This window comes from Asterias amurensis, chromosome 20, assembly GCF_032118995.1.
Source record: "Asterias amurensis chromosome 20, ASM3211899v1".
In the NCBI taxonomy this organism is placed as follows: Eukaryota; Metazoa; Echinodermata; class Asteroidea; order Forcipulatida; family Asteriidae; genus Asterias; species Asterias amurensis.
This window is the reverse complement of record NC_092667.1, coordinates 5,052,936-5,080,078: the sequence shown is the minus strand read 5'-3', so window position 1 is coordinate 5,080,078 and position 27,143 is coordinate 5,052,936. Positions and strand designations below refer to the sequence as shown.

At 39.6% G+C, this 27,143-nt stretch overlaps 2 protein-coding genes across 2 annotated transcripts; one reads left to right on the top strand and one right to left on the bottom strand.

The window, feature by feature from the left end:
• The first annotated feature begins 880 nt into the window (after positions 1-880).
• On the top strand, positions 881-7,822 carry LOC139952097 (L-proline trans-4-hydroxylase-like). The gene is made up of 8 exons (XM_071951051.1): positions 881-998; positions 1,892-1,970; positions 2,383-2,575; positions 3,358-3,449; positions 3,789-3,879; positions 3,984-4,079; positions 4,222-4,407; positions 4,924-7,822. The coding sequence occupies exons 1-8, from the start codon at positions 986-988 to the stop codon at positions 5,029-5,031; spliced, it is 858 nt and encodes a 285-aa protein (XP_071807152.1). The 5' UTR covers positions 881-985; the 3' UTR covers positions 5,032-7,822.
• On the bottom strand, positions 7,793-26,289 carry LOC139952684 (uncharacterized). Its single transcript, XM_071951886.1, has 24 exons — positions 25,996-26,289; positions 25,277-25,430; positions 24,589-24,702; positions 22,192-22,349; positions 20,209-20,364; positions 19,489-19,648; positions 18,614-19,173; positions 18,171-18,389; positions 17,665-17,733; positions 17,272-17,386; positions 16,404-16,526; positions 15,753-15,946; positions 15,432-15,502; positions 14,618-14,756; positions 13,875-13,984; positions 12,741-12,846; positions 11,879-12,032; positions 11,243-11,309; positions 10,944-11,010; positions 10,082-10,167; positions 9,282-9,402; positions 8,896-8,937; positions 8,411-8,470; positions 7,793-7,933 (listed from the first exon to the last, which is right to left on the bottom strand). Exons 1-24 carry the CDS (start codon positions 26,287-26,289, stop codon positions 7,826-7,828), a joined length of 3,447 nt encoding a protein of 1,148 aa, XP_071807987.1. The 3' UTR covers positions 7,793-7,825.
• Positions 26,290-27,143: the final 854 nt, after the last annotated feature.

Here is a 27,143-nt window from a genome sequence, read left to right as displayed (position 1 = left end):
ATTTCGTTCACATACAAAATCATCGAATGTACAGTATTTCCTTCAGTTACCTTATTTTAAGGATACATAATATGTTAGTGTGTTTTACAAAATGTGAGTGTAAAGAAAATGTGACTTCCTTGAGCAACTATTGTTATTGTCAAGGGTTTTTTATTGCTATAGTTTGATGATTCGTGTAAGTGTGAGAGATGAGTGTGGATGTTTTCGTACAAGGAAATGACGGAAAGACATGGATATAAATATTCCAACTTCTCATCGTATTTTATTATCTGCTTGATATTTTGAAGAAACAAAACTCTATATGTTCAAATATTGTGACAGTACAACAAGTGTAGGTGGGTTTAGTTAGGCATGGACGTGGATGGATGAACAAACAGACAGTGACTGACTCTTGAGTGTGATGGGAGGAGTGATGATAGATGAGGTCGTCCACAAGAGAATATGAGAACAAAAGCCAAATTGTAGCATTTACTCAAGTTTCACGTTTCCATTAAAATAACATTAATTGCTCTTTTGTGTTGCTACTTTTACTGTAAAAAATAATGAACATTGATTTGACGTTAACTGTACGTCATGGATAAGTCCAACAACACTTCTGATAAGAAAAATGATTGATTGAACTCAGAATAATAATACACATTTTATGTAATCTTGTAGATAGAAAAATGTATACTATTTCGCATTGAAGTACAAACTGTTGCATGGGTTGTAAATAAACACAGTATTTCGTTTGAAAGCTTGATAAATAGCGCCCTCTTTTAACAATGGTTCTCGTAAACAACAATGACGACTACGTCACATCTTGTACTTTAAAAACCTCGATGAGATCAAAGGTTATAAAAACAGAATAATTGTAAATAAATCAAAGAGCTGATAAAAACCTTGTTCTCCGCTGGATTTGGGTACTGGGGCGTTGTGTATGTGTGTGGCTGTCAGTTTGGGCTTGATTTAATCATAGAACAAGAAACTTAGAGTGGACTGCAAAATGGAAACCACAGGTAATGTGATGTTGTTTATAATTTAGTTTTCTATTATTCAAATCAACACGAGTTTTCATGCAGAATGAAAACGAATTTAAACACTGCAGGTTTAACACCGTCTGTTTCATTGTAAGAAAGTTGGCGGACAATAGACAACATTTGTTTTTTGGGGGACAATGCATTATTGTACCCCTGCCAGGCAAGTCGAAACATTGAAGAAATAAATATATTGCCTATAGCCCTATACCAGACGTATAAAAGGCAACTTTGTTCGAAGCAGGTGTATGGGTTCAGTGTAAACAGTGACCCTTATCATTCCGGGTCATGCAAAGTGGGTGGATGCAACACAGGTCATGTGACTTGAGTTTGTTCACCCTTATAAAGCTCCATTATAGGCCTACAAATATTTTTCTCTCAAACTTGCGAATAAATTTCTGAAATGTTACCTTAAATTTGTAGCCGGAATTGATGTACATTTATAAATCGCGGCTACTTTGTGTTGTGAACTATTTCTTTGAAAAGTTTGAGGAATTGGTTCTAACATGACAAACATATTTTATTCGTTTAAAATATCCACCACACTCAAAAATAGACTCGCCGCTTTATTCAAGCTTTTTGATGGGCGCCCTCTTTCGCCTAAAGTTCGATTCATAAACCTAATTCCACTGACGACTCCGCAAAACCCGACTTGATTCAGGTTGATAAGAAATTGCAAGTTATTATTTATACAAAACTAATTCAAAGATATAAATTCTTTTTGTAGGTCTAAAGTTAAAATTATTTCTCCTACTTTTCTTCAATTTCTTTAAAACAAAATAATAAACATTTACATTGACACTCAATATTCTCACTGTATGGTAACAATAAAATTGTTTCAATAGCAAACTATTATTTGTCACTTTTCTACCCAGATTTTTCTTTCAGTGGAGAGTTTGAAACGACGGAGGGGATGCAGAAGGCTTTTGAGCAGGAAGGCTACTTCATTGTCAGGTTAAAATTATACAAATTATTATTGAAGTGAAAACATTTTAAACCAATACAATTTTTGTAAGACCCCTTTGTATAAACCATCATCGCTATAGTCAAACAATGACAACGCGCACACTGAAATATCAATGATGGGTTATGTATTTTAGTTGTTCATTGCTGTATCTTTAAAATAAAATCCAAAAACGTGCTGTACTTTTAATTACTGTACTTGGGTCGTGGGTTAGAATCCCACCCGAGTAACATGCCTGTGATTTTTTTTCACAGGACTCGGTAAAAGTACTGAGTATACAGTGCTAACACACATCGGTGTATGGGTATATGTAAAAACCAAAATTAATATTCTTTATCCCCGATGCAAATTTAACATCTCTTATAAGTTACAATCCTAAAAATCGTTGCCCATCGTGTTTAGATCCCTCATCAGCCCCGATGAGATGACAGCATTACGGACTGCCATCGATCGTGACGATGGAATACGAGAACACGCTATCAACCTGCCCGATGGTGAGGGCAGGTGTAGCAAGATGAGCCTATGGAATCACCCGGGGTCAGATGTCACTGGGATGTTGGCACGGTGTGACAAGGTGGCTGGTACCATGGAAAAGGTTTGAAATTCTGGTGTATTTATTTACGCGTAATTATTTACTAATTCTTTATCCATCAGCCTTCGTATCTCTTGCATTAAATTTCGCTCGGCCCCAGCGGCCAGTCTATCCATGACCGCTGGGATGGGCTAATCGCTTGCACAGATTCTTGTTCAGGAAATACGTCATGTAAGCAGTGCATAGAAATATGGTGCAGTGTGAGTGTGATGCATGATGGGACTGCGCATTATTAAACCAATGACAGTGCATGATATACGTTTGCCCATCCCAGCGCCTTTGGTTAAAGCAAGGCGCTGGGGACGAGCGAAGCATTATTATTATCAGCAACTTTACCAGCCGTCGCATGAGGGCGCTATTGCAGGTTTCATGATCACAGTAAAAATTACTTTTGTAACAGTTGACTTACTACTGATGAAACTACAGCTAAAGGTTCCCTATTATTACGGTACAACTCCAAGTTGCTCAACCCCAAAAAATTGAGAGAGTATGGAAGATACGGTGGCACATCAGCTGCTACCACAGTGACCACCATTACCATCAACCAAACACAAAAACAACATCAACAACCATGGTAACGACCACCACAACTGTTCTGAGACAAAAATATCCCAATAAATCGCGTGGAAAAGCAAATAATCGGCCAAGGATACAGATGCTGTTTTGGGCTAAAGAAATAAAAAGTACATCCATTGTGTCAAATAAACTGGATCTTTACCCACCCATCCCCAAACTATAAGATCTAAAATATTATTTGTCTTTGTGTGTTTTCTGTTCTTTGTTAGTTGTTGGGAGGGGAGGTGTATCATTACCACACCAAGTTAATGATGAAGGAAGCCAGGACGGGAGGATCCCACATATGGCATCAAGATTATGGGTAAAATATGTTCAGATAAAAAAGCACCTTCTTGACATGTCAGACAGAATCTTGAAAATGTTTACAAAATAAAGACCCAAAAGAGTTACAAAATGAAGACACAAAACTGTTCCCAAAGAACATAGAAGAATCTTGAAAATGGCCAGAAAACAAGCATGCAGATGTACATAATTTGTGCTTGTTATAACGAGTAAAAATGTATACAAATGTTTTGAAAGGGGAGCGGTTTTATTCTCGTTTCGTCTTTCATTTCACCCGTCTGATGGCTATATGCCCGAGCTGCAGCTGAGACTTGGTGATTTTGCACGTCATCCAAACTTGTTTCCTTCTATTTTACAGGTACTGGTATAAAAACGGCTGCCTTTATCCAGATATGGGATCCGTGTTTATAGCCGTGGATAAAACTGACAAGGAAAATGGATGTTTGCAGGTTGGTAATTGTTTTTACAAACCCTACGATTGAGAAACTTCAAAGTCACTGATAACAAACATGACGTTGATCAATAATGTCCAATTATCGGCTTTGTGTGGCAGGTTTTGCGTGGTTCCCATAAACTTGGACGTATTGAACACGCACCGGTAGCAGGACAGACTGGTGCGGATCTTGCACGAGTTGAAGAGGCAAAGAAGGTAAGGTACCAAACATTTATATCGATTTGTATGTAAACAAATAATTTGAATGCAACAAGACAGATCTCATAAAAAAAATCATGACAAAAATAAAAACCCACAAAATCACAAGAAACCGAATATAGTTTTTTATATCTTAAAGGTAATGGAGCTTGTGTATGTGGAGTTAGAACCAGGAGATGCATTGTTCTTTCACGCAAACGTTTTGCATAAGAGCAACCGAAACGACTCCGATCGACGTCGATGGGTCTTCATTTTATCTTACAATCTGGCCAGAAATAACCCCTTTAAGAAACATCATCATCCATGCTATACACCATTGCATAAGGTAGGAGATAACTGCATATTGATACACCAATCACTTGTGTACCCATAAAGCATAACAGTAGAAAGTGAACATTACAGACTTTGTAGTTACTTATTGGACAGCTAATATGGTAACATTATTACTTTATTTATTTATTAATTTTGGCTATGAGAATGATAAGTAATGATGGTTTAAATGGACTCGACTAATCATGAGCCATTAAAAAATAATTAGGCAGTTTGATATTTAAAAGGTATGATTAACATCTCTAAAAAATATTGTATCAAAAGGACAAAGAAACGGGTCAGCTAATGCAGAATCTTGGTAACCCCCCCCCCCCCCATAACTCGGAAAGTTTTGAGGTCAACCTGACCAAGAAACTGGTCAGGGCCCTGGGCTGGGACCCGGATTCCGGATTTAATTTTGACCCGAGTTATTTAGAGTGTCATTGGATAAACACAAACTATTAATTGCTGTACATCTTTATAATCATGTTTTTTTATCCGTTTTTAATACCATACTTTATATTTTTTCCAGGTGCCAAACTCTGCCATCTTAGAATGCAAAAACGTGATGGATTTCAGCGGGAAAGACTTCTTAGACCCAACTGCTGACGAAACCATCAAAGCACAACAACCACGCTGATAAATCGTTACAGCGCCCTCTCTTGAGACTTTCAAAACGAAAGTCCGTGCGCCTCTTTGACAAATCTCCGAACTAATTGATTGATTTTTTTTTCAGAAGAATTCCAACAATTTGCCACAATAGATAGGCTGATAGTTCTATGCAGGCTACAACTGTAGCACTGCAGTATAAATTTATGCTCTGAAGTTGTGTCTTTTGTAAACGCTCTATTGTCTTGTCGTGCGGTCGAGCTTGAAATTGACATTTTTTGTTCGCCGAAAAGTTTACTCGATTGATGTTTGTTACGTAGAATTCCAATAATTTGACACAAAAGATAGCCATTGTGACCAAACAGTATGTTTTGGTATGCAGGCAGTACTTAGCCCTGCAGAATATGTTCTGCTCCTGAAACTGTGTCTTTTGTAAAGCTCTGCCTCTCTGTCAGGGCTTGAAATTGACGTGCTTTTTATACACACACAGGCCCACGGCCATGACGGACGGTGGCGAATCATGTGAACATTTTACACAAATTAACGAAAATAACGGCCTACCACGCTACGTGTTTAACCGTTTTGTATTAAATTACTCTTTGGAAAGCCAGTAACGTATGAATTGTGTTAATAATTACAATGTTGAGCATTCAAACAGTCCACTGTACTGGTTTATTGATTAAAAGACACACCCACCTGTAAATGTAAAGACACCCGACTATAAAACAGACGGCGTTCGCATGCCAGCTCCGTTCCCGTGTTGACTTCTGGAGACACGACGAGTTGACCGGGATGACTTTAGAGTTAGACATTTTGAACTTCGTAAAAGGCTGAAATGTCATGCTCCCAGTTCCAGGTGCACGGTAACAATGTTATAGTTCAGTTCCAAAAGACCGGTAGTTGGTTCTATTCAAGTCCGAAGTAACATTTGCGCGACGAAAGACTGTCGCCATGTCGCAACACATGTGTTTGTACGTAGCAGACGAACAAGTTTCGACTTTCGTCTTTTCCCAAAAAAGTGACTGGTCATTTTCCGCTAAAACGGCACAAAATGGCTGAAAATGTCATGTCCACAGCTCCAGTTGCATGGTAACAATGTTATAATTCAGTTCAAGATGTCCAGTAGTTGGTTCTGCACAAATTCAAAGTAAAATTTGGGAGACGACGGAATTTTTATTCAGCACATTGCAACACTTTCCGAGCAGACGACTTTGTGTTTTCTGCAAAAGTGACAGGTCAATTTGCGCTACAGCGCATGCGCGCTGTGGTCTCGAGTCACTGCATGCGCAGTGTGAACTCGTATGTGGCTGGAATGCGCAGGTTGATATTTTTTGTTGATGTAAAAGCTTTAACCAACAAAAAAAAAAACAATGGAAAATGCAATTATATCCATTTTTTTAAATTTGTTTATTATGCACTAGGTCCCATTCAGTGCATTTCTTCTGTGAGATAAATTAACTCGAGAGTTTAAAAAAAAAGGACTGGGAAACTTTTGTTTTTAGAACAAATTCTGTAATAATAAGGCGAAAAAGTTGCAAATGTTTCAGGATATATAAACAGTAACACTGGTTTATTATACACAATTATTGCAGTCATGATAAGTTGTATTTAAAAGTTCTACCAAAACTTCATGTGTGCTCCAGTTTTACACGAAAATAACTTAAGAAAAATTTAGCTCTGCTCGAGATACTAGAACAAACCGACTTTACTTTTAATTAAAGACACAAGTGTGGAAAATGAAAAAAACAGTGTTAAGTGTTCTTATCTTATGCACAGAACTTCGGTTGAGGCATACTGGAACTTTTTTGTTTTCTTTTTTAACTTTATTTAATTATTGTTATTATTATTATTAATTTGTTTTATTTTTTATTGGGGGTGTCTGCTTTCCCCCTTGGCAAATTGGAAATAAAATGTGTTTAGTTCCAATGGTCAACTTGAGGCCATGGGTTTATACTAAAACATGGGACCACAAAAAGTTAAATTGTGGATTATGGAGTCGGGAAATGCATAGTGGGTGTTCGTTTAACGAGTGAAAAAACTATATGGGGAAGGGATTTAAATTCCCCTTAAATTTCCTGGCAATCTGCATGTCGTGTATAAAGGGTTTAACCTAATAATACACAAACATCTTTAATTATGGACAGTATTTTTCTCACATAATTCTACAAAGAACTATATAGATAAATAATTTACTTGCATTTTTAAGTTAATAAATATTAAAATTTGTTAAAATCTTAACTCACTTTTATGTTAAAACTATGATTATGCATACCGATTTTTAAATTACTTTAAACAAAACAATACTTCTAATTTACAAATTTCTGTGAATAAATAATACGTTTTCTGAAAACTTACGATTAGATAAATACCTCCCATGCTTGGTTTGCTTTATTTTCAACCAATTAAACACAATTTTTGAAAATTTGTGCGACAATGTTACAAACTCTGGCTTTCTGTTTTTGTTTAGCATATAGCTTTCTGTAGTTTTCCAACCTCATTTGGCAAAATCTCAGGCAGTGACGTTGCAATAGAAAGGTTTATAGCTAGTTCCCACATGACGTAAATCAGCCATCTTTATGGGCAATATGAAACACGAAGCCTTGCGTTTTGCGCAAGAATGGCGTGCAGCACAAGCAGTATGCACAAAACTTGTTGCCTGATGTTTAGTATTAAACAGCGTGGTTGCAATAGAAAACTGAGCGCTTGACGCGCCTGCAAGCCCGAATGCAATTTGCCTGTAAAGATGGCGTCTATTGCACTTTATGTATAGTGACCAGATTGAGTTTGTCCATCTTGGTCCATGGATGGAGCGGACAATGCTTGGTCTAATATGCACTGTCCGAGTTTGGGGAACTGGGTGACACCTTCATGAGTCGGACGTGAGTTTTCTTGTCGGTTATTGTCCAGGCGTTGGTTCGTGGTGCCACGCTTCTCTGGAAAACAGAAATAAAAGAGAGGACAATTGGTCATGTCTATGTGAAAATACAAAAGAAGGGCTTAGCTTTGAGGGATCACATGGTGAGGTATCCATGTATGGTTTGTGGTTTGGGAGAACTTGAATAGCTATTTATTCTACTGACGCGGAGTAGATTTTTGTGGAATTTGGGAGACAGCACTAAGAACTCTCCCGAATTCTAAAATACTACTCTGCGCGGCAGTAGAATAAAAAGCTTGACATTAGTTCTCAAAAGAAAAAACTACACACAGTAAAGTAGATAAACACATGGTTTTAACGCTAAACCAAATATACAAAAGAAGTGCTAAAGAATTGGACTTGATATGATATGCAAAACCTCGATGGTATCGTTTTATTATCGGGTTAGTAGCTTCAGAGGAGATTTCATGTTTATTTTTTAGGCGACTGTCATTGTTGTTTATTGTTTATTGTTGTTGTCAGCCAAAAAACTTACACTTCCATCCATGCTACGATCTGCTCTTTTCTTCAACTCATGACGGAAGGCTGTACGTACCTGAGGGACAATACAAATTGTACACATCAAATAGCTGTTAACTGTATTTTTGGTTTTGCTTGTTTGTTGCCTTTTTTATTCTAATCAATAATCAACAACAATTCATCAAAACTTTTACGATAATCACCAGTGTGGTCGTCAAGCTTTCACTGTCACTTCGCTGTGGTGATCAGGGAACCTTCCCGAATATTCTGTTTGTTACTTTGCCCAGTTGCGCATCTATGCAACACCAACATGACCACGAGAAAAATGTGGTTCTTAGGGAAAACCTGAGGGAGTACCTCTGTCCTCATAGTTCAGTTTGTAGAGCATCTGCCCGGAATGTCGGGGTCTTGGGTTCAAATCCCAATGAGGACGTCTGATTTTTCTCATCCCATGTTTCACTGTTATTTCCAATAATTTCCTTAAGTTTTATTCAAACTTGCCTCTGAGCTCATCACACAGTAGAAGATGAACATGAAGAAACCCTGTCAAGAAAAAAATAAACAAAAGAAAACAATTGATGGCATTGTAACAAATGTTGCATGCATCAATGGACGTCAGGCCATTGTTCCGTCGCTCCATTATTTCGAACGAATGGCGCGATGGCTACCTTTAAACAACATCACGCCATTTGCGCGAAATAGTTGAGCACTGGAAAAATATAGCATTTGACGTCAGAGGTGGAGTGGAGGTTAATATGTAACAGATAATGCCCACGATGTTAGCGCCATTCGTTGGCACTCAGGCTTCGTCTTTTGGCCAGTCCTACCCACAAATGGGCGAGTGCCTCGGTCATTATCCTATATGTTATCACCAAACCTTGACTTACCTGCAAGGCGTTCAAGATGATGAATGCATAGCGGAGTACAATGCTGTACTGGATGAAGAGTCCGATAATCCAGGATATACCAAGGAGAGGAACCAGCATCATGGCACTCTTACAAGCCGCTCTGAAACGAAAAAGTTACTGGTTATTTTCCACTTAACGACACAAAATGGCTGAAATGTCATATCCACAGCTCCAGTTGCATGGTAACAATGTTATAGTTCAGTTCAAGATGTCCAGTAGTTGGTTCTGCATAAGTTCAAAGTAAAATTTGTGAGACGGAAGACTTTTATTCAGCACATTGCAACACCTTCCGAGCAGACAACTTTTATATTTTCTGCAAAAGTGACAGGGTAAATTTTCGTTTCAGCGCATGCATGCTGTGGTCTCGAGTCATCGCAAGTCAACTTGTATGCGCATGTTGATATTTTTGGTTGATGTAAAAGCTTTAAAATACCAACAAAAAACACAAATGTACACGATTCAATCATTACTCAAAGAATATCACACAGGGGTAAATTCCAGAAAGTATTACATGCAAATTGTCTGCTTAATCTGTTAATGAAAATTAGCAGAATACCACTCACAGATAGTACACAGATGGTACATGTACTTGTTTTAAATGTATAAATGTTTGAGGATTTGACTGCCAATCTCAATGTGAAACGAATACGAGGTCAAAGGTGCTTCTGGAAGAGGATTGAAGTAGGCTCAAGGAAGGTTTGTGGCATAATTCACAAACCTCAAAGTGTGACGTTAGATGTTCAGGCTATCCCATTTACCCACCACCTCCCCAATCTTACCTGATACGCTCAAAATTGGTCTGACACTTGAGGGCAGCAGCACGGGTAACCACGACAACCACCATAATCAGTACAACCATGTTGACCTGATGTAAACGGAAAAGATATTAGATTAAAAAAAAACTACAAATTTATCGTTGTCAGGCCAAGTAGGACTCTTCATGTGGTTTGCAGTATTGCCCTCATTCATTAGGGCCTAATTTTTTCATAAAGCCGTTAAACAACATCTTTGCTAAGCAACAATTGAGTGGGTGTACGAGTTGGAGCAATTTAAACTCTGTGGTAATTTGGCTGGTAACCTATTTCAGATTAGCAATATATTTCTGTGCTTAGCAAGTTTTTATGCTTACACGCTTTATGAATGTCGGCGCACGCTCCTTAAGCATTCCTGAAACAATCTCAACTCCTTAGAAGTATGCAGCACTGAGAGCTAAATGACAGACAGGTTTGTAATCTCTACTCCCTTACAGGTACCCATTTTCTCTAGAATGATAAGAACAGTTCATCAAGTGTCGAGACCGTGATTCGAACCCACACTCCGGTTCCTCAGCCACCAGGGCCCAATTTCATAAAGCTGCTTGAGCAGAAAAAGTAACTCAGTGCAACAAAATTTTGCTTACCAGAATAAGGTTACCAACCAAACTACCATGTCACGTGTACAACTTGTGACAGGTATCCTGCTTATTTCTGCTCAGCAGAAAGTTGTTAAGCAATACTGCTCAGCAGAAAGTTCCAAAGCAATATTGTCTTCTTAAGCAACTCTATGAAGTTGGACTTGGAACTTGAGTTCGATGCAAAAGATTGCTCGGCCCACCTACGATGAAAGTGAAAGGCAGAGTGGTCAAAATCAACTCTTTCTTACCGTGACTATAACGATGAGAGGTCCAACAAAAGCCCATATCAGACCATCTTTTTGGGTCAGCCAACAACTGCAATGAGAAAAATAGAATCAATAATATGGCAAAATAAATTAATAATCAAATGAAACAAGATTCAAAAAACACTTTTTTCTTACGATTTGGCTTACCAGACTATGGTTACCATCCAAAATACCATGTGTCGTTATGCAACTAGTTTCCTGCTTATTTTTGCTTAGCAAGAACTTGTTAAGCAAGATTTAGCCTCTGATTGAAGTTAGCCTTCAAGCTAACTGAAACTTACTGATCTCCACTTCCGTACAGCTTGGACTTGAACCCAAAAGCGATACCGACGATGACGGCAGGTACACCTGGAAATGCAAAATAAAATAAAAAGGGACAGGAAGCTGTAACATACTGTTGGTTAAGTCATCAGAGTGTGGGTTCGAATCCCAGTCATGACACTTGTGTCCTTAAAGGCAGTGGACACTATTGGTATTGACTCAAAATAATTATTAGCATAAAAACTTACTTGGTAACGAGTAATGGGGAGAGGTTGATAGTAAAAAACATTATGAGAAACGGCTCCCTCTGAAGTAAGGTAGTTTTCGAGAAAGAAGTAATTTTTCATGAATTTGGTTTGGAGACCTCAGAATTTGAATTCAAGGTCTTGAAATCAAACGTCTGGGAAAGCACACAACTTTGTGTGACAAAGGGGTGTTTTTTATTTCATAGTTATCTTGCAACTTTGACGACCAATTGAGCTAGATAAACTAGATAAAACAAATAATTTCATGGCAAGTCACATTAAAGGGAAAAGGTGAAGGGATGGGGACAAAAGGCATACCAACTGAGTGAACAAAAAATCAAGACCTGTTGTTGAGTGCTTGGACAAGGGATGGGATGCAACTATTTTTGGGACGTCACATCTTATTCTCACCCCATCCGATGAGATAGTAGAAGGGCATCTTGCTCTTCCCTTGATCAAACACAGAGATGACTTGTTTGTAGAGATGAATCCCCTCCACTAGTATCCAACAGAATGTAGCTAGGAACAGATAGTGTAGGACGACGGCCACAATCTTACATGGAATCTGAGCGTCAAGAACAATATTTAATAGATTTTAATTTATAAGAGATGTTAAATTTGCATCGGGGATAAAATTTTTTTTTTTTATTTTTTTTTTTTTTTTTTTTTTATGCAAGTCGCCTGACACACAAGGCCTGAAGGCCACTTCAAGGTGTGGGCTACAATTATATTTTCCAGAGGCTGTTGCCATCTACTCCTAGGGCTGAAACAGGGTTACCCCTTTCACTGTCCATACGAATGTAGGCTTGGGTATCATCAATTCGAAGATGTGTGTTAGGACTGTATACTCAGTACTTTCCCCCGAGTCCTGTGAACAAATATCACAGGCTTTTTACTCGGGTGGAATTCGAACTCACGACCCTTGCAATTCTCGAGCAGTGTCTTACCAACTAGACTACCGAGGTTGCCCGGTAGCTAGAGGCAGTTCGAATCATATGTTTAAGCAGCTGGTACCGCAACGATATAAGAGATGTTAAATTTGCATCGGGGATAAGGAATATTATTTTGGTTTTTACCCATACACCGATGTGTGTCAGCACTGTATACTCAGTACTTTCCAGAGTAATAATATTCCTTATCCCGATGCAAATATAACATCTCTTATAGGTTTTAATTTGTTAGGTGTTCAGACAACAGTCGCCAAACACCTAATGTTATATATCTATTTTTCTTCGCCTGTGGCTTTAAGGCTGAGGAATGTTTTTCTTCTCACCACCGTTAGTTCTGATGCTACACCCAGTAAAAACAATATCATGGCCATCAGTAGTGCAGCCATCATGTTGGTGTGAATGGTTAGACGTTCTGAAGCCATGGATGACCTAAAAACAGCAAAAAATTAGGTACAGTATTTTTGTATCATTCCAAAAAAGGCACATCTCCCATGATGGCATTTACGTTATGAGCAATTTGAAAGTGTAACAAACATTGTATCTTACTATTTACTTATATTATCATTTATTTGACCACTAATTCTGATTATGAAGCCAATATCACAAGTAAAGCATGATATTTTGTGTTTCACACTTTATAATATGGTTAGGCTTACGCCCAGTTCATACTTTCTGTGAATGCTTTGTGCAAAAGCAAATTTTATGTCACTTCTCTGTTTTCTCGTTGAATGTTTCGAACTCAACGCTTCCGAATAGTTTGTTGTGAACTGTGACAACAAGATTTGCATCGCAATCGCACTCACAGGAACCAGCTTTAGCCTCCATCAAAGGGATTGAGCTGAAGTTGAAGATTAAGCTGGAATTTGTAATAAGGGTATCAATGTGTGGTGAAGAGGTTTTCAACTAGTGGTTTAATCCCAACGAGGCCTGGTTCTTGATAATTTTACCGAGACAAAGTCGAGGTAAATTATAAAGAACCAGGCCTCTGCGGGTTTAAACCACTAGTTGGAAACCAATTCAACACACTTTGATTCCCATTCATAAATACCTTTTCGGTCAAAAACATGATCACTTTTTGGTCAAAAAGTAAAATAAATGCAAAAGTTATAATTGTTCAATGATTTGTTTCAACACAACACCCCTCCAGCTATGAAATGGTAAAGCCCTCCGCCGCCCTCGGGTAAACAACTCCTTATAAAGGGAATGCTGTGCGCGTCGCGCGTACACCGTGATGTGGCACAACTGTTACAGCCGTTGCTCTCAACCAATAGGAATGAAGAAACTGTGTTGTAAGAACAGGTGCAAGGTCGCGTGTCATGCCCATGAATTAACACTTTTTACCGGTCATAAACAAAGGTTTATACACACCAACGTGACGCGCTCTCCACCAACAGGAATAGCGAAACTGTCTGAGGTATTTATGAATCTGAAATTAAACACGGTCAAGCTAAACTTACCCAAGGAAGAGAAACACTGTCAATGCAATAAGGAGAGACACAATGGAGATACCGGAGCAGGCAAACGTGAGTACCATCAGTATGGTGGTATGGATTTCATCTTCAGGTACCTTTGCAATAATAGTAACAACAACATCAATTCAATTGAATTCAGATACACTTTTATTTCCATACTTCTATGAAAAATATCAAAAAAAGTTAATGAAGTTTGGGGTAGAGCAAAAGTAACACAGCAGTAAGCCGCTAAATGTAATAAATAGAGTATGGAGCTGTTTTTGATCAAGAGAAACTTGTAACAAACAGCAAGACATACAGACATACAAACGAACAAAACAAACAGACAGACAGGCAAGCCAGAGAACAGACGAATATAAGAAATGACAGCTGCTCTGACACAAGGCACATAATATAGATCAGAGATAGTACAACAAATTCATAGTTAGCGATCAGAGCACTTAGTTCAAGCTAGATCAAAGTATAACAGCACTCACAATACTTTATTCTTAAAAAGCGTAAATACCCAAATACTATCTAGCTAGATCAAGGTGATTAACAACATATCCTTCTTAGTCATACATACTTGTACCATTCTTCAACCCAAAGCTGCTTAAATTAGCGCTAAGGGAATAATCCAACACAATATTGTCTCATCAGCCATCTCAGGGAAATCTGATTCAGAAAATCATGGAACAAGTCAGGTTTATCTTTTGCTGACGAGAGACAAGACTCTGCTATACACTTACAGTGCTTTCAGTGACCTGCATGAGGACAGCAAAGTTTGTGGTGTGGTTGCAGTAACAGAATATATCCTCAGCGTCATCACCTTCTTCAACGAGATAGCATCCGTAATCCGACCATTTTCCACTCCCTGACAACTGATCACTGAGCAGTTAATGGTATTATTACATCATTAGTATTTAGATCCCAAGGAAATTCACTCCCTTGTTAATCCTGGTTCATACTTCCTGCGAATGCGGAGAGAATTTTGGTGATGCAACAATCGGTACACGCTCCCTTTCCTTTTGTGACACAATGAAATTCGCATCGCACAAAGCATCCACAGGAAGTATGTTTATGAACATTAAACAATAACAAAATCTACCAGAGCGGGGTTTGAACCTGTGTAAACCTTCTACCAACTCAGCCTCAGCCTTTGTTGAAGGTCTCTCTATTTTGTCAATGTTTATTTAATTTCTTTTCCTATGAGATACCACCTAAAATCACAAGGCCACAGATGGTCACTTCAATATGAGGGCTATACTTAACTGACTCGGGCAGTCCCCCAAATCAACTGCCATCAGGGGCATGTTGCCACCTACTGAAAAAGGGTTACATCCTTCACAGTCCGTAATATCTTTGTTCAAGGGTGCCAGCCAGAAGCCATTAAATCTGTAACTGCTGTACAGCCTGGGATTGCACCCAATTTACGATACCACATGGGAAGCGGCAGCACAGGGACCACCTGAAGGGGATGCAACTTTAATTTCAAATATCCAGTAAGAACATCCTTAAATCAAGACAACAAATCCTGAGAAATGACACGCCTGATACACGTACCTTTCGTCATAATCCCAAAACACACACGTGAAAGACGGCTTCTCATTGGCTTTCAGATCCACAAGCGTTGTCTGCATAAGAAATAATAAATAAAATATTCAATTCTTTATAAACTACACCTTCAAACTGAGTGAGTGTTTTGATCGCAAGGCCATTCAGGGGTTTCCCTTAACTTTTTTTCCATTCGCACGCCAGACAAGTCAACCAAAATGTTGAGTCAACCAAAATGTGGGTCGCCGCAAGTTTTTTCAATAGCCCACATGTATTAATGCACAACAATTTTTGAAGCGCAAAAAAATAAACATTAAAAAAAGGTCTTACATTTTTGGGAGTTGAGAACGACACCGCCATGGAGATTTTTCCCGAGGTAGATGCCAAGACGGTAACTACGTCACTCTGTAGCTTGAGATGAGTTCCATTTGTGGCATTCTTGATGTCTTTATTGGCCACCTCTCCTGGAGACAACGCTGCAACGTTCTTGAACACACCACCCACAAGAAGGGCTCTAGTTTGGGCTGTTTGATTAATAATAATAATAGGTTCTTTGTTTAGCGCTTAAAGGGGCGTATCAAAGAGCTCAGTATTTTTTCCTGCAAGGTATGTGGAGCTTTGTTTGAAGTATGAGCATGTTCCTTTAAAGCACCATGTGGGGCAATATGCTTGCGATAAAACCGATAAGTGCACTGGGTTTATTTACGTGCGTTATACAACACACAGGACCAAAGCTTTCATCAGAAGGACGAAACATCAGGGTTACTAACTTAAAGTGTCTCGCTTAAGGACACAGGTGTCAGGACTGGGATTCGAACCCACACTCTGCTGATCTGAAGCACCAGAGCTCGAATAAGGCCCTAAAATTGGGCCCATACAATGTATGCATATACTTCAAGCTTAAATGGTGCCAAAGAGTTTGTTGAAACAAAATGGCTGCTTATGATAGGGATTATTAGTCATATCCAAAGAACAACCTACCAGGTAAATTTTTGGTGCGGAACTCCTGCGCAGTGATTGAAGCCGTGAACATGGAATCCGAACTGGACCAGTTCCAACCGGATATGAGCAGCTCATCAACAGCCATATCAAAAAGGTTAATTCCTACGATCCAAAGAAAACCATCATCAGAAGAATCCTGTGCATGTTTAGTTATTATAGCTTCACAGAGGCAACGAAGGTAATTGCCTCCATGCCCCCTGGTCATTGCCTTGCTGCCCTTGAAATGAACCAGTAGAAATGTACACTTTCCTCTTAGGGTGCCCTTTACCGAGGAGAAAATGCCTTGTTGCCCTTGCCCTTTCAAAAACGAAGCATACAGGCCTGTACAGTTGATGCATTGTTGTAGAATATAACCATGAGGTGAAATCTGGACTATTCCATTTCACGAGCGGAAGCTGTATACGGAACAATGACAACTTTCAGCCAATGACAAGTCTTCTTTTGACTTCAGTGAGAGCACTCTTTGAGTGTATGTTATATGCAAGGAGTCAATGCCTGGAATTACACAGAGGCCACGACCTCCATTGTCCTGAGCCTTGGTGCCCCTTCAAAAAGTTCCCCATGGACTTTAAGATTTCCCAATGGAAGGGAAGTGCAAGGGGTCAATGCACTGTTTGAGCTTGTGTTATATGCAAGGGACCTAGGCATGAAATTACAGTGAGGCCACAGAAGCCATGGTCTCTGTTGCCCTAGTCTTGGCCTTGGTGCCCCTTCAAAAGTTTCCCATAGACTTTCCAAATGAAAATGCCCTTAGCAAAATGAAAACAGCCTTGCCCTCTCAAAGATGATATTTTAGGCCTAGGGATTCATTACTTCATCCGATTAAAGACGAGGGAAAATGTTTTACCGATGTTGTCTGTGACAATTTCTACCGACGCGTCCTTGCCGAGGTTCTGTCCGACTTTGAAGGCCATCTCCTCCAGAGACTGAATGACTTGAAACGGTCCCGACAAAGCGTCACTCTGAAAGAGCATGGAAAACTTTGAAACACTAGGTGGCAGCAGACAGATTCAAGCGATAGGTTAGTTCAAACAGGGGCTACAGCTACGACGTAGATTTTCAAAGTTGATTCATACAAAATTCTTGAAACGTTCTTGGACGCTCAAATACGAGCGAGACTTGTACAGTCTTATAATTGCGTGAAAGTGATGGCCCCTTTGATTGGACGGGGGCATCGCTAGGGTTTATCACAAACGATTGGAGTATAACCAATAAATATATTTCTAGGCTTTTAACTTACGCTTTTTGCGTCACTCCACGATTGAGAATGCACAGGATTCATCAGGCTGCTCCCAATATTTGCCATTTGCTGTGTGACAAACAAACAAACAGTCATACTGCAATCCGAAAAACAAACAAACAGCCCAACAGTTGTAATCCGAATGCATTACAACAACTGCCAATGCAGGCTAAAGGGATGGTATACTCTTGGTAACTTCTAACAAAATTAACGATCACAAAATCTTTCTTGGTAAGAAGCAACTGCAGCTTTCCCTTCAAAGGAATGTGCTTTTAGAAAAAAAGGTAAAAATCACAGAGCGATGTTTTCAGGAGAGTGGCGTAAATTCGTTGTACATGCTAAACTTATTTTTGTGAAATTGTTTTTTCTCATTTCTCAAAAACTACAGCACCTAAGCAAGTAATATTTAAGGGAAGCTTTCTACGATCTAAATGTTAAGATGTGGACATTTGTGTTTTATGTCATACAAAAAGTACCCAAACCCTTGAAGTCTATGCCACTCCTACCTCTAGACTGTGCTTTGAGCTGTTGAAGTCAACCCCATCAAGGTTCATCTTAGAAACCGCTTCCAGGAATTTAACAGAAGTAGCAAGATTCGACGGGGGGATTGGTGTGTTTGTGTTTGCAGTGGCCTCTTGTAGAACATGGAGACCAACATGGGTGACATGGCGCGACACGTTTGCTCCACTGCCCCCTGCGAGGGCGCTACATAGCTCAGCTATTTCCTGTCAGGACGATCGTGATGTGTTACTTACATTATATAAAAATTCTAGAAAAGTCTCCAGAATTCTGACAAATCAACTCCACGGTAGTAGAATATAAAGCAAGATAACTTCTCAAAATAAAAAAAAACTACCAAGCAAGTACATAATAAGGGTGTTAGCGTAAACCATTAAAACCTGATAAATATTCTTTAGAACAAAAAAATAAGCTATTAACTCAGACTCACCTCTTCAGACAAACCACTGGCTATCTCCTGTAAAAATGTGCCAGGCGGTTCGGAATACATCGATGATGGAGGAATAACATCAGGGGCAATGGATTGGGGGCTGGTGGACAATGATTTGACTTGAGGACAAACTGACTGAGCCACTGTCGATGGTTGGTGTGTAGTGGTTGATTGAGTTGTGGTTGGTTGACTTGTGGTGGTTGGTTGAGTAGTGGTTTGTTGAGTGGTGGTAGGTTGACTTGTGGTTGGTTGACTTGTGGTTGGTTGACTTGCCGTGGTTGGTTGACTAGTGGTAGTTGGTTGAGTAGTGGTAGGTTGACTTGTGGTTGGTTGACTTGTGGTTGGTTGACCTGTGGTGGTTGGTTGACTTGTGGTAGGTTGACTAGTGGTTGGTTGGCTAGTAGTTGGTTGGTTAGTGGTGGTTGGTTGACTTGTGGTGGTTGGTTGTCCAGTTGAAGTTGAAGCAACCGGAGTTGATGTTGAGTTTGTAGTTGTATTCACACATTTTCTCCGTACGCATTCACGCACTGGATGATGACAACCAACATTTCCACAGCAGCCTGAGACAAGAAAACAATAATTATACATCATCGAGACCCTGCCACTTGGCAAATTCATACATTCATAATGGTTAAGTTTCTTGCTTAAAGACACAAGTGTCACGACTGAGACTCAAACCCACAATCTCCTGAACAGAAACAATCCACATCACCACAGCAATTGCTGTGGTGCCCTGTGCTTTTGCTGTGGTGCCCTCGGCAAAGTCCCAATAAAAATTGTCCTCAAAGAAAAGAACCTTTACCACAGGGAAATTGCTGTGCCCCTTCAAGAGCAAAGTTCAAGACCTGAACCTTGTGTTTCATCTTTCTACTTACTTTCTTCTTGGTTGTGAACGCTGCATCCATATAACTCGAGACCCAGACCTATCTTGTTAGCCGGTGGTGACAGAATGTGCAGAGTGATGTAGTCCGTTACGATAGAATACGGAAATATATGTGTGACGACCTCGGTGGAGTCTGTGTTTAACTCAAAGACCTGGAAATAAAAGAGATACAAATTATCATCAAACTGTACAATTGCTTAACAATAATCTGCTCAGCAGAAATGAGCAGGATACCAGTCACAAATTTTACATGTAGGATGGTATTTTTGCTGGTAACCTTATTCTGGTGAGCATAATTTTGTTGTGCTAAAGCAGCTTTATAAAATTAGACCCTGGTGTATCTGATCAGCAGAGTGTGGGTTCAAGTCCTGGTCGTGACACTTGTGTCCTTAAGCAAGACACTTAAAGGCAGTGGACACTATTGGTAATTGTCAAAGACTAGCCTTCACAGTTGGTGTATCTCAACATATGCATAAAATTTGAGCTCAATTGGTCATCGAACTTGCGAGATAATAATAAAAGAAAAAAATATTTCTACCTCCATGATTGCACCGAGCCATTTCATGGTGCTATGGAGTTCCACATACCTTCCAGGAAACAATACTGAACGCTTTGATATGCCCCTAGGGGTGTGATAAAGCGCTGAATAAGAACCGAGTAACTCATGGAAGAAGAAGACTTTATTTTCTAGTCCTTTGGGAAAGTAATTTACCTTTATCTGACCGCCCTCTTCTATGTGGTAGGAGTGATTAGTGGTGTTGTTACCGTACTCAACAGTAGCATCTTGTGCGAAGTCTTTGTCAAACAAATAAAGTATCTGCCCTTCTGTTGACATACCCATTACTCTCATACTATGAATAAAAGTCACCTGTGGAAAGAAATTGACATAAAAGAAGAGAGAATTAAAAATGAAGAATTCTTCAAGAAATATGGGTGTTTTTTTTTGCATCCAGCCTCCACACTCACAATAAAATAAGATTTGATACAATTGTTTTTAACAATTTGTGCCAAATACACTCCCCAAAAAGTCTTTTCACGAAAAAAGGAGTGAAAACGACGAAAAGGACTCAAAACTTTCTGCTGATCAGAATCACCACAGCTTGAATCCAGAGCTCTATAAGGCCAAACAAAATTGTTGTGTTTACGGTAACCCGACCGACCTGAATTTTTTGCGGCCGAATTGCCGACCTCAAAACATTTTTCTAAATATTTTGTGAGTTGGTAAAATTTAAAATGAGAATTTTAACATGTTGCCTCACTTTAAAACTGTTTATTACGACTTACCAGTGTAATAATGCATTTTTGCAAAAATCATGGCGATATCAAAACTTGTGCACCCGGCCCACGCCTAGCCTAGCTTACTGTACTGCCACAATTTTTTCTGTGAAAGGTGCACGCGCCACCCGATGCCCGGCCCCGACGCACCCGCTGTGTTCACAGCGTACTTCGGGGCGATCCAATGTCACACGAAACGAAATTGGGCCCATGGCAGCCGGCCGCATATTGGACACCACAACAAAACACGGTACAACAGTACAGTACAGCTAGCTGTCAGTGGTACAGCACGAAACGAAATTGGGCCCCTAGCAGCCGGCCGCATATTGGACACCACAACAAAACATGGTGTAGCTGTCAGTGGTGTACAGCACGTGGGTGACCGGCCGCGTACGTTTACAACACGTTTTACACTACGGACAGACTGCGAATGAAAACTGCATCAAAACATGGCGTCGACGTCAGGCAGTTCTTCGTGCGGTAACATGAACAAATTGTTTAGCTTGAAAACAGAAAAGTGCCTCCATCAGCCAGCCAAGTTGAAGCTAGTAAACATCGATGTCAGCAAGACATTTCTCAATATTTTCGAAGATCACCATGGGCCAAACTTTTATGACGTTTGTGCTCACAACACACATTCAGATCAGATCAGGCTGACATTCAAAATAATAAGTTTGACCCTCAAAAGTGTTTATTCATTTTGCTATATAATTTTGGGGAAAATGTGAGTTTCGGCTCTGTTGTTAATGTTATGGTACACCTTGCACCACTGAGCCTACTGAGTGACATCATTTTCACCCAGCAACCCGGAGGTTCGTCAGTCTGGGTAAAGTGCAAGTAAGTGTACAACAATGGAATGAAAAATGTGAACAAAATAACCACACCTCAAATTGAAAGTTGGTAAAACTGATGTCAGCATTTAAAACATGGCCCTGATTTAATGGTAAGATAAAAAGTTCCCTTGTAACTTCTAAAGCGCTTGCAACTTGACCTATGTTATGTTTTTTCTAAAACAACTTATAAACTTTTATATTTTACCACTTTCCAACATGAGGGTTTATAACTTGATGAGTCGAACAAGGTTAGTATAATTCATGGTAACGGGTTTAAAATATTAACAAATAACTCAAAATTCAAGAACTTAAAAATAAAAATAAAATTACAAAATAAAATTATTTTCCTACCTACCTACCTGGAATTTTTTAGGGCCGTTACCGTAAACACAACATTTATTTTGTTTGGCCTAACCACTTCGCCACAACATGACCGGGACTCAAACCCATACTCTGCTGACCAAAAACACCAGAGCTTGAGCCCTGTATTAACTGCTCGGCCATGACAACAAATCTAGTAGTTCGAGGAGTAGGCTATGACATGCCATGTTTTCTATGACGACGGGAGAAACAACAAATTCTCCTACCTTTATCCAGGGTGCTGGGTCGTTATCTGCAGGAGACCAAGCGTCATCACCACCGAGGCGAACTCCTGTTTGATCCCCTGTGGACGGTCTCTCTGAGGAGGAACTTATCTGGAAATCTTTGATTACCTTGGACTCTAGCCCAAGTGGTACCCAGCATTCTACGTAATAAACAGGAAGAAAAAAACATTAAAAAAAGGATTTGATTAGTAATAGTCAGTATATATGCAGACCTGGCCCGGCTGGAGCTCATGGGACAGAGGAGTCAGGAGTACAACCTTGGCTTGATTTACTTTACCAGTGTTTACTTTACTTTATTGTTGTGATTACACAATTCAATTCAATTCAATTCACTTTATTTCCAAATCCAAACAAATAAACAAAACAATTAGCAGTGAATAAAGAACTATGTTTTACAAGCAAATGGAATAATGATGATACATGAAAAAATACTATAATACTACATTTACAAGCAAAGGTAAAATATAAATTACGGAAAACAAAGCAAAAAACAAACATACAGAGCACAAGGTGATGGAGTTGGAGGGGGCCCATAAAAAGCAAAGCTTGTCGAGTATGGACCCCCTAACGAAAGCAATAAAGCATTTAACAATCAGTTTACAAAAGGAAACAAACACAATACAGTACGAACACACAGAGCCAAAGGCCTAAGATTTATCTCTTTTTGAGTGAACTGCAAATCATTCTTATAAATTATAAAGCAAAGAAAGTGTGATCATCATGTTATTGTTATGTCAAAATACAAATTAAAAAAACAACAAGATTTGTTTTACTTTTAGGAATGTTATTATTAAATCAACCTCCTGCCCTGGGTTACCATGGTTACTGGGTACTCAGCTTCAGTATTTTGTATATAGATAATTAGAATTACAAAATACAACTTTACAAGAGAACTTGGCAAAAGCTTCCATATTTGCATTTAAACACCATTTGTTGGAAATAAAACTTAAATAAAATCTCTCATCATCAAGTCGCGCCATACGGAAACTTTTCCCTACACAGCGCTGAGTAGCCTGTAGTACTAGTAGGTAGCAGCCTGGCATCCCACTACATGCACTGGCTGTGGTTGGATTCGAACTCACACAAAACCTTGTTCGTTGACGTTGTTAAATTTTTAATATGCACACGTACGCACCACCACAACACAAAACCAAAGTTACAGAACTTACCTGCACCCCTCCCCGTGATATAAAACCACCTGCTCCATTACAAATGCCATTTTGATGATACTCGCTCAGATCACAAAATAAAGTGGAAAGTCAAGACTCGCTCTGATCTGCCAGCGATTTTTAACGAAGTTTACAAGCCTTAAATTCTGTGTTGATTTTTTGATCGAAAACTTTAGTGGTCCGACCGTAAATATTGAAGGAGGCCCTCTAGTGGCAAGGGTCCGACTAATAATACGTCCATAGACTGGCTCCCCGTCCTTATCTGAAAACTTTCGCCCACCGCGGCGGCCGACCGTTAATGTTGAAAGAGGCCCTCTAGTGACCAGGGGCCAATTTCAAAAAGCTGCTTAAGCAAAAATTCGCTTAAGCACGAAAATAGCTCGCTTATTTTACACATGTTACTGGCAAAAATTTCATGCCATACACATTGCTTGTGGCTGGTATTTAGCTATTGTTTACTTAGCATAACAATTGAGTGGAGTTTTGGCCGGTAAATTAATTTTACTAGGCAAGGATTTTTTGCTTAAGCAAAATTTTGTGCTTAAGCAGCTCTATGAAATTGGGCCCAGGGTATGACTTTAAGTGTCCATAGACTTGCCCCTTGTCCTTATCCGAAAACTTTCGTCCGCTGAGTGACCGTTAATCTTGAAGGAGGCCCTCTAGTGCTAGGGTTCGAATAACGGGTCGATAGACTAGCAATCCGTCCCTATCTGCAAGGTACGTCAGATTTATCTGCGAATCTCATGAAGGTCATGTGAAATCAAATGTGATGTGGGCTCAAAAGCAAAATGTCGGACGTAACTCTTTGTCCTCGAAGTGTGTAGTCCAGTGTTCAGATTATCTCTACAGGACGTAGCCGCCAAATTAAACCGATTATACTATTTCAAACTTTACCAACAGCGGTTTCTTTGCAAGGCCTTCGTGGAGCGACTGGAATGAGAGACCATGCGCGAGTTCACGTGAGTGGTCTCCTATTCCAGTCGCTTGTAATCTCTCAACTCTCCAAGCCAAGGACTTGACAAAAGGCTAGCGCTGGGGTCGAGCGAACACCATTTTTGATGACGCTCTGGACGCTCCCGCCTCAATGCAGTGACCTCATTCCGAGATGCCCTTTTCACCAGAATGCCTTACTCGCGAAAAACCATTGATAATCTATTAAATGCGCTTACGCAGTTACACAAATAAAATATCCCAGATAATAATGTCTCACCTTGGCACGAGATTGATGGTGTCGGTGACAGAATGGTGGATATATCTTCCACGCATGCGCACTGACCGTGATCATATGACGCATCACGATTACAGTCACTGTTCATGAAGCATTCTGGGAAAATTTGAAACATAGATGATTCTTCACATAATAAAATATAGTCATGGGTAGATAGTTTGATATGTATCGAAATGAAAGTTGTTTTCTACCTTCTCCTACTTCCCATACAGTTTTCTACCGGTGTCGCATTCAAATATGTCCTCTAAGCAATTATTATCCGGAGGACATTATTGCATGATAAATTCACTTCGTTTTAAATGACGGATATGTTGCCGATAAACTCAATTCGTGTATCCGTGGTTTCGAAAACGGCCATTGTCTTTAAAGGCAGTGGACACTATTGGTAATTACTCAAAATTATTGTTAGCATTTAAAAAAAAATTTAAAGTAATTTTTCCACGAAATTCATAGTCGAGACCTCAGAATTGGATGTTGGGGTCCCGAAATCAAGCATCTGAAAGCACACAACTTCGTGTGATAAGGGTGTTTTTTATTCCATCATTATCTCGCAACTTCGACTACGATTGAGCTCAATTAATTTTGTTATTAATTATGTATTATGTTAAGATACACCAAGTGGGAGGACTGGGCTTTGACAATTACCGAAGGTGTCCAGTGTAGAGCCTACCTGTATTCGTTGGTGCTCTGCATCCAAACACCTCGAGACGTAGCCCGACTGATCCACCAGTCCGGATATACAAGCGCATTTCTTGTGCGAGAAGTGATCTGTCGAAGTCGAAATCCTGTACACTATTGTTGGTGAAGTAGTTAGCTTGGAAAATCTATAGACGGACAAAAAATAAGTTCATTATTTTTTAGCTCATTTATCAATGGTTCATTATTTAATATTTGAAAAAAATTATTTTCCAGATTATTCTGTCTGACCCAGATGTGTTCTCATTTTGAGTCTAGTGTCTTCTCATATTTTTTAGCCTGGTCTTGTTAATAAAATCCCGGTCAAGAAAAATTTCTTAGCTACAAGTTATGCGGTCTTGTTGACGCCCCCCCCCCCTCCCCCAATAATTTCGAGCTGTAGTCACACCAACCAAAAGGACTTGTATCGTCCTGTTGACGTTTCGATCATGATAAGCAGAGTCTTTCTCGAGGATTCTGCTATAGGGTTAAAACGTCAGAGCCTTCATGAAAGACCATGCAAAAGGGCTACGGTTAGTGTGACGGACACGTCATCACTATGACGTCATACGCTACTCGCTATCCGCTAACGTGCAGACGACACTGATATCCTGCTAGCTACGTAAGTAGGTTACAGATAGCTACACGTATGCGTACGCGTACCCGTTCGCGTGCGAAACATCCCTTTTGCATGAAGTCAAAATCAGTCATTACCATTTGGTGCTTAATCCAATGTCCATTCTCGTCCGGCCTTAAGAGTAGATTAAACTCCATGATGGTGTTGTTCATCGAGAGAGACGATGGAGCCTGTGTCGTTAGTCTAGCCAACCACACAGGTTCCGAGAATGAGACTTCGATCCACGGAAACTTATCCAACGGTTTTGGGATCCATCCGGGTGGTTCATAGCCAAGACGGGCTGCAGTCGCTGGGTAGCCATCCACTGCAGACGACGCACTGATCATGGCGTCGAAGATCAACTCGGAATAAAAACCATTCTCGGAACACATCGCTGAAAATTAAGTTTCATTGATCAATGGTTAAGTTTTCATGATTTGAACAAGTTCACTCAATTCGACTCATTTTGGAGTCACCTTTAATCAACTTGAGTCAATTTAAATCAAATCTGAATCAAGGTACAATTCAATTCAATACAGTCAATGGTATCATACTCACTCATTTTTATTCTGGTTTTTTTCCCCACGACTTACAACAAAACTAGTCTATTCACACCAAACGAACAAAACAAATGCAACAACAACACGGTAAAAGAAGTTATAGCAATGCCAGCAATAATTTACGCGCTAATACAAGTTAATGTTTGATGTCGGCTCAATGTCGAGTCAACTGTGACTAGAATCGAGTCAAGCTGACTCTGCGTCTTTGACCCGAAACAGTAATGACCCATCCGATGCAAACTGGACAGGCTTACCGTTACTTGGTCGAAATACCTATGCAGTTTGAATCTGTTGAAAAGAAAACAGCAATTTGAATCGGTTATTGCAAGTAAATGGCGGTAGAGTTTGATAATATTTAAATAATACTAGGCCCCCTAATATCTTTTTAGTGCAAAATCCATGGTTCCTGCGTAGTATGTCCAGGAGCTCGAAAAAAACTTATAGGGCTCGACCTTGCTTTGACTTCAAAAACACCAGCTTGATGACATAAAGCTCAGATGTCGAAATAGCTTTTCCTTGCTCTATGCTTTGAGTGACGAAACTGCGCTGTAAAACTTGACTCTGATGTTCCGCAGAAAAGAACCCGCGATAAAAAAAAACCTATGCCGCGTCTGATAGTGGCAGCTATAATGACTATGGCTGTGGCTGATGGATCACCGCGTCATCATGTGTTGAAGTGTAGTACT

Excerpts from the sequence above, each read along its gene's own strand:
- LOC139952684 (XM_071951886.1), bottom strand. The coding sequence starts at position 26,289 with ATGTGTTCCGAGAATGGTTTTTATTCCGAGTTGATCTTCGACGCCATG. Across the intron at positions 25,431-25,995 it reads ATTGGATTAAGCACCAAATG|ATTTTCCAAGCTAACTACTT; the intron begins GTAATGACTGAT and ends GTCCGTCTATAG. Across the intron at positions 13,985-14,617 it reads TGCAGGTCACTGAAAGCACT|GTACCTGAAGATGAAATCCA; the intron begins GTAAGTGTATAG and ends ATTATTGCAAAG.
- LOC139952097 (XM_071951051.1), top strand. Across the intron at positions 2,576-3,357 it reads TGGCTGGTACCATGGAAAAG|TTGTTGGGAGGGGAGGTGTA; the intron begins GTTTGAAATTCT and ends GTTCTTTGTTAG. Across the intron at positions 4,080-4,221 it reads GAGTTGAAGAGGCAAAGAAG|GTAATGGAGCTTGTGTATGT; the intron begins GTAAGGTACCAA and ends TATATCTTAAAG.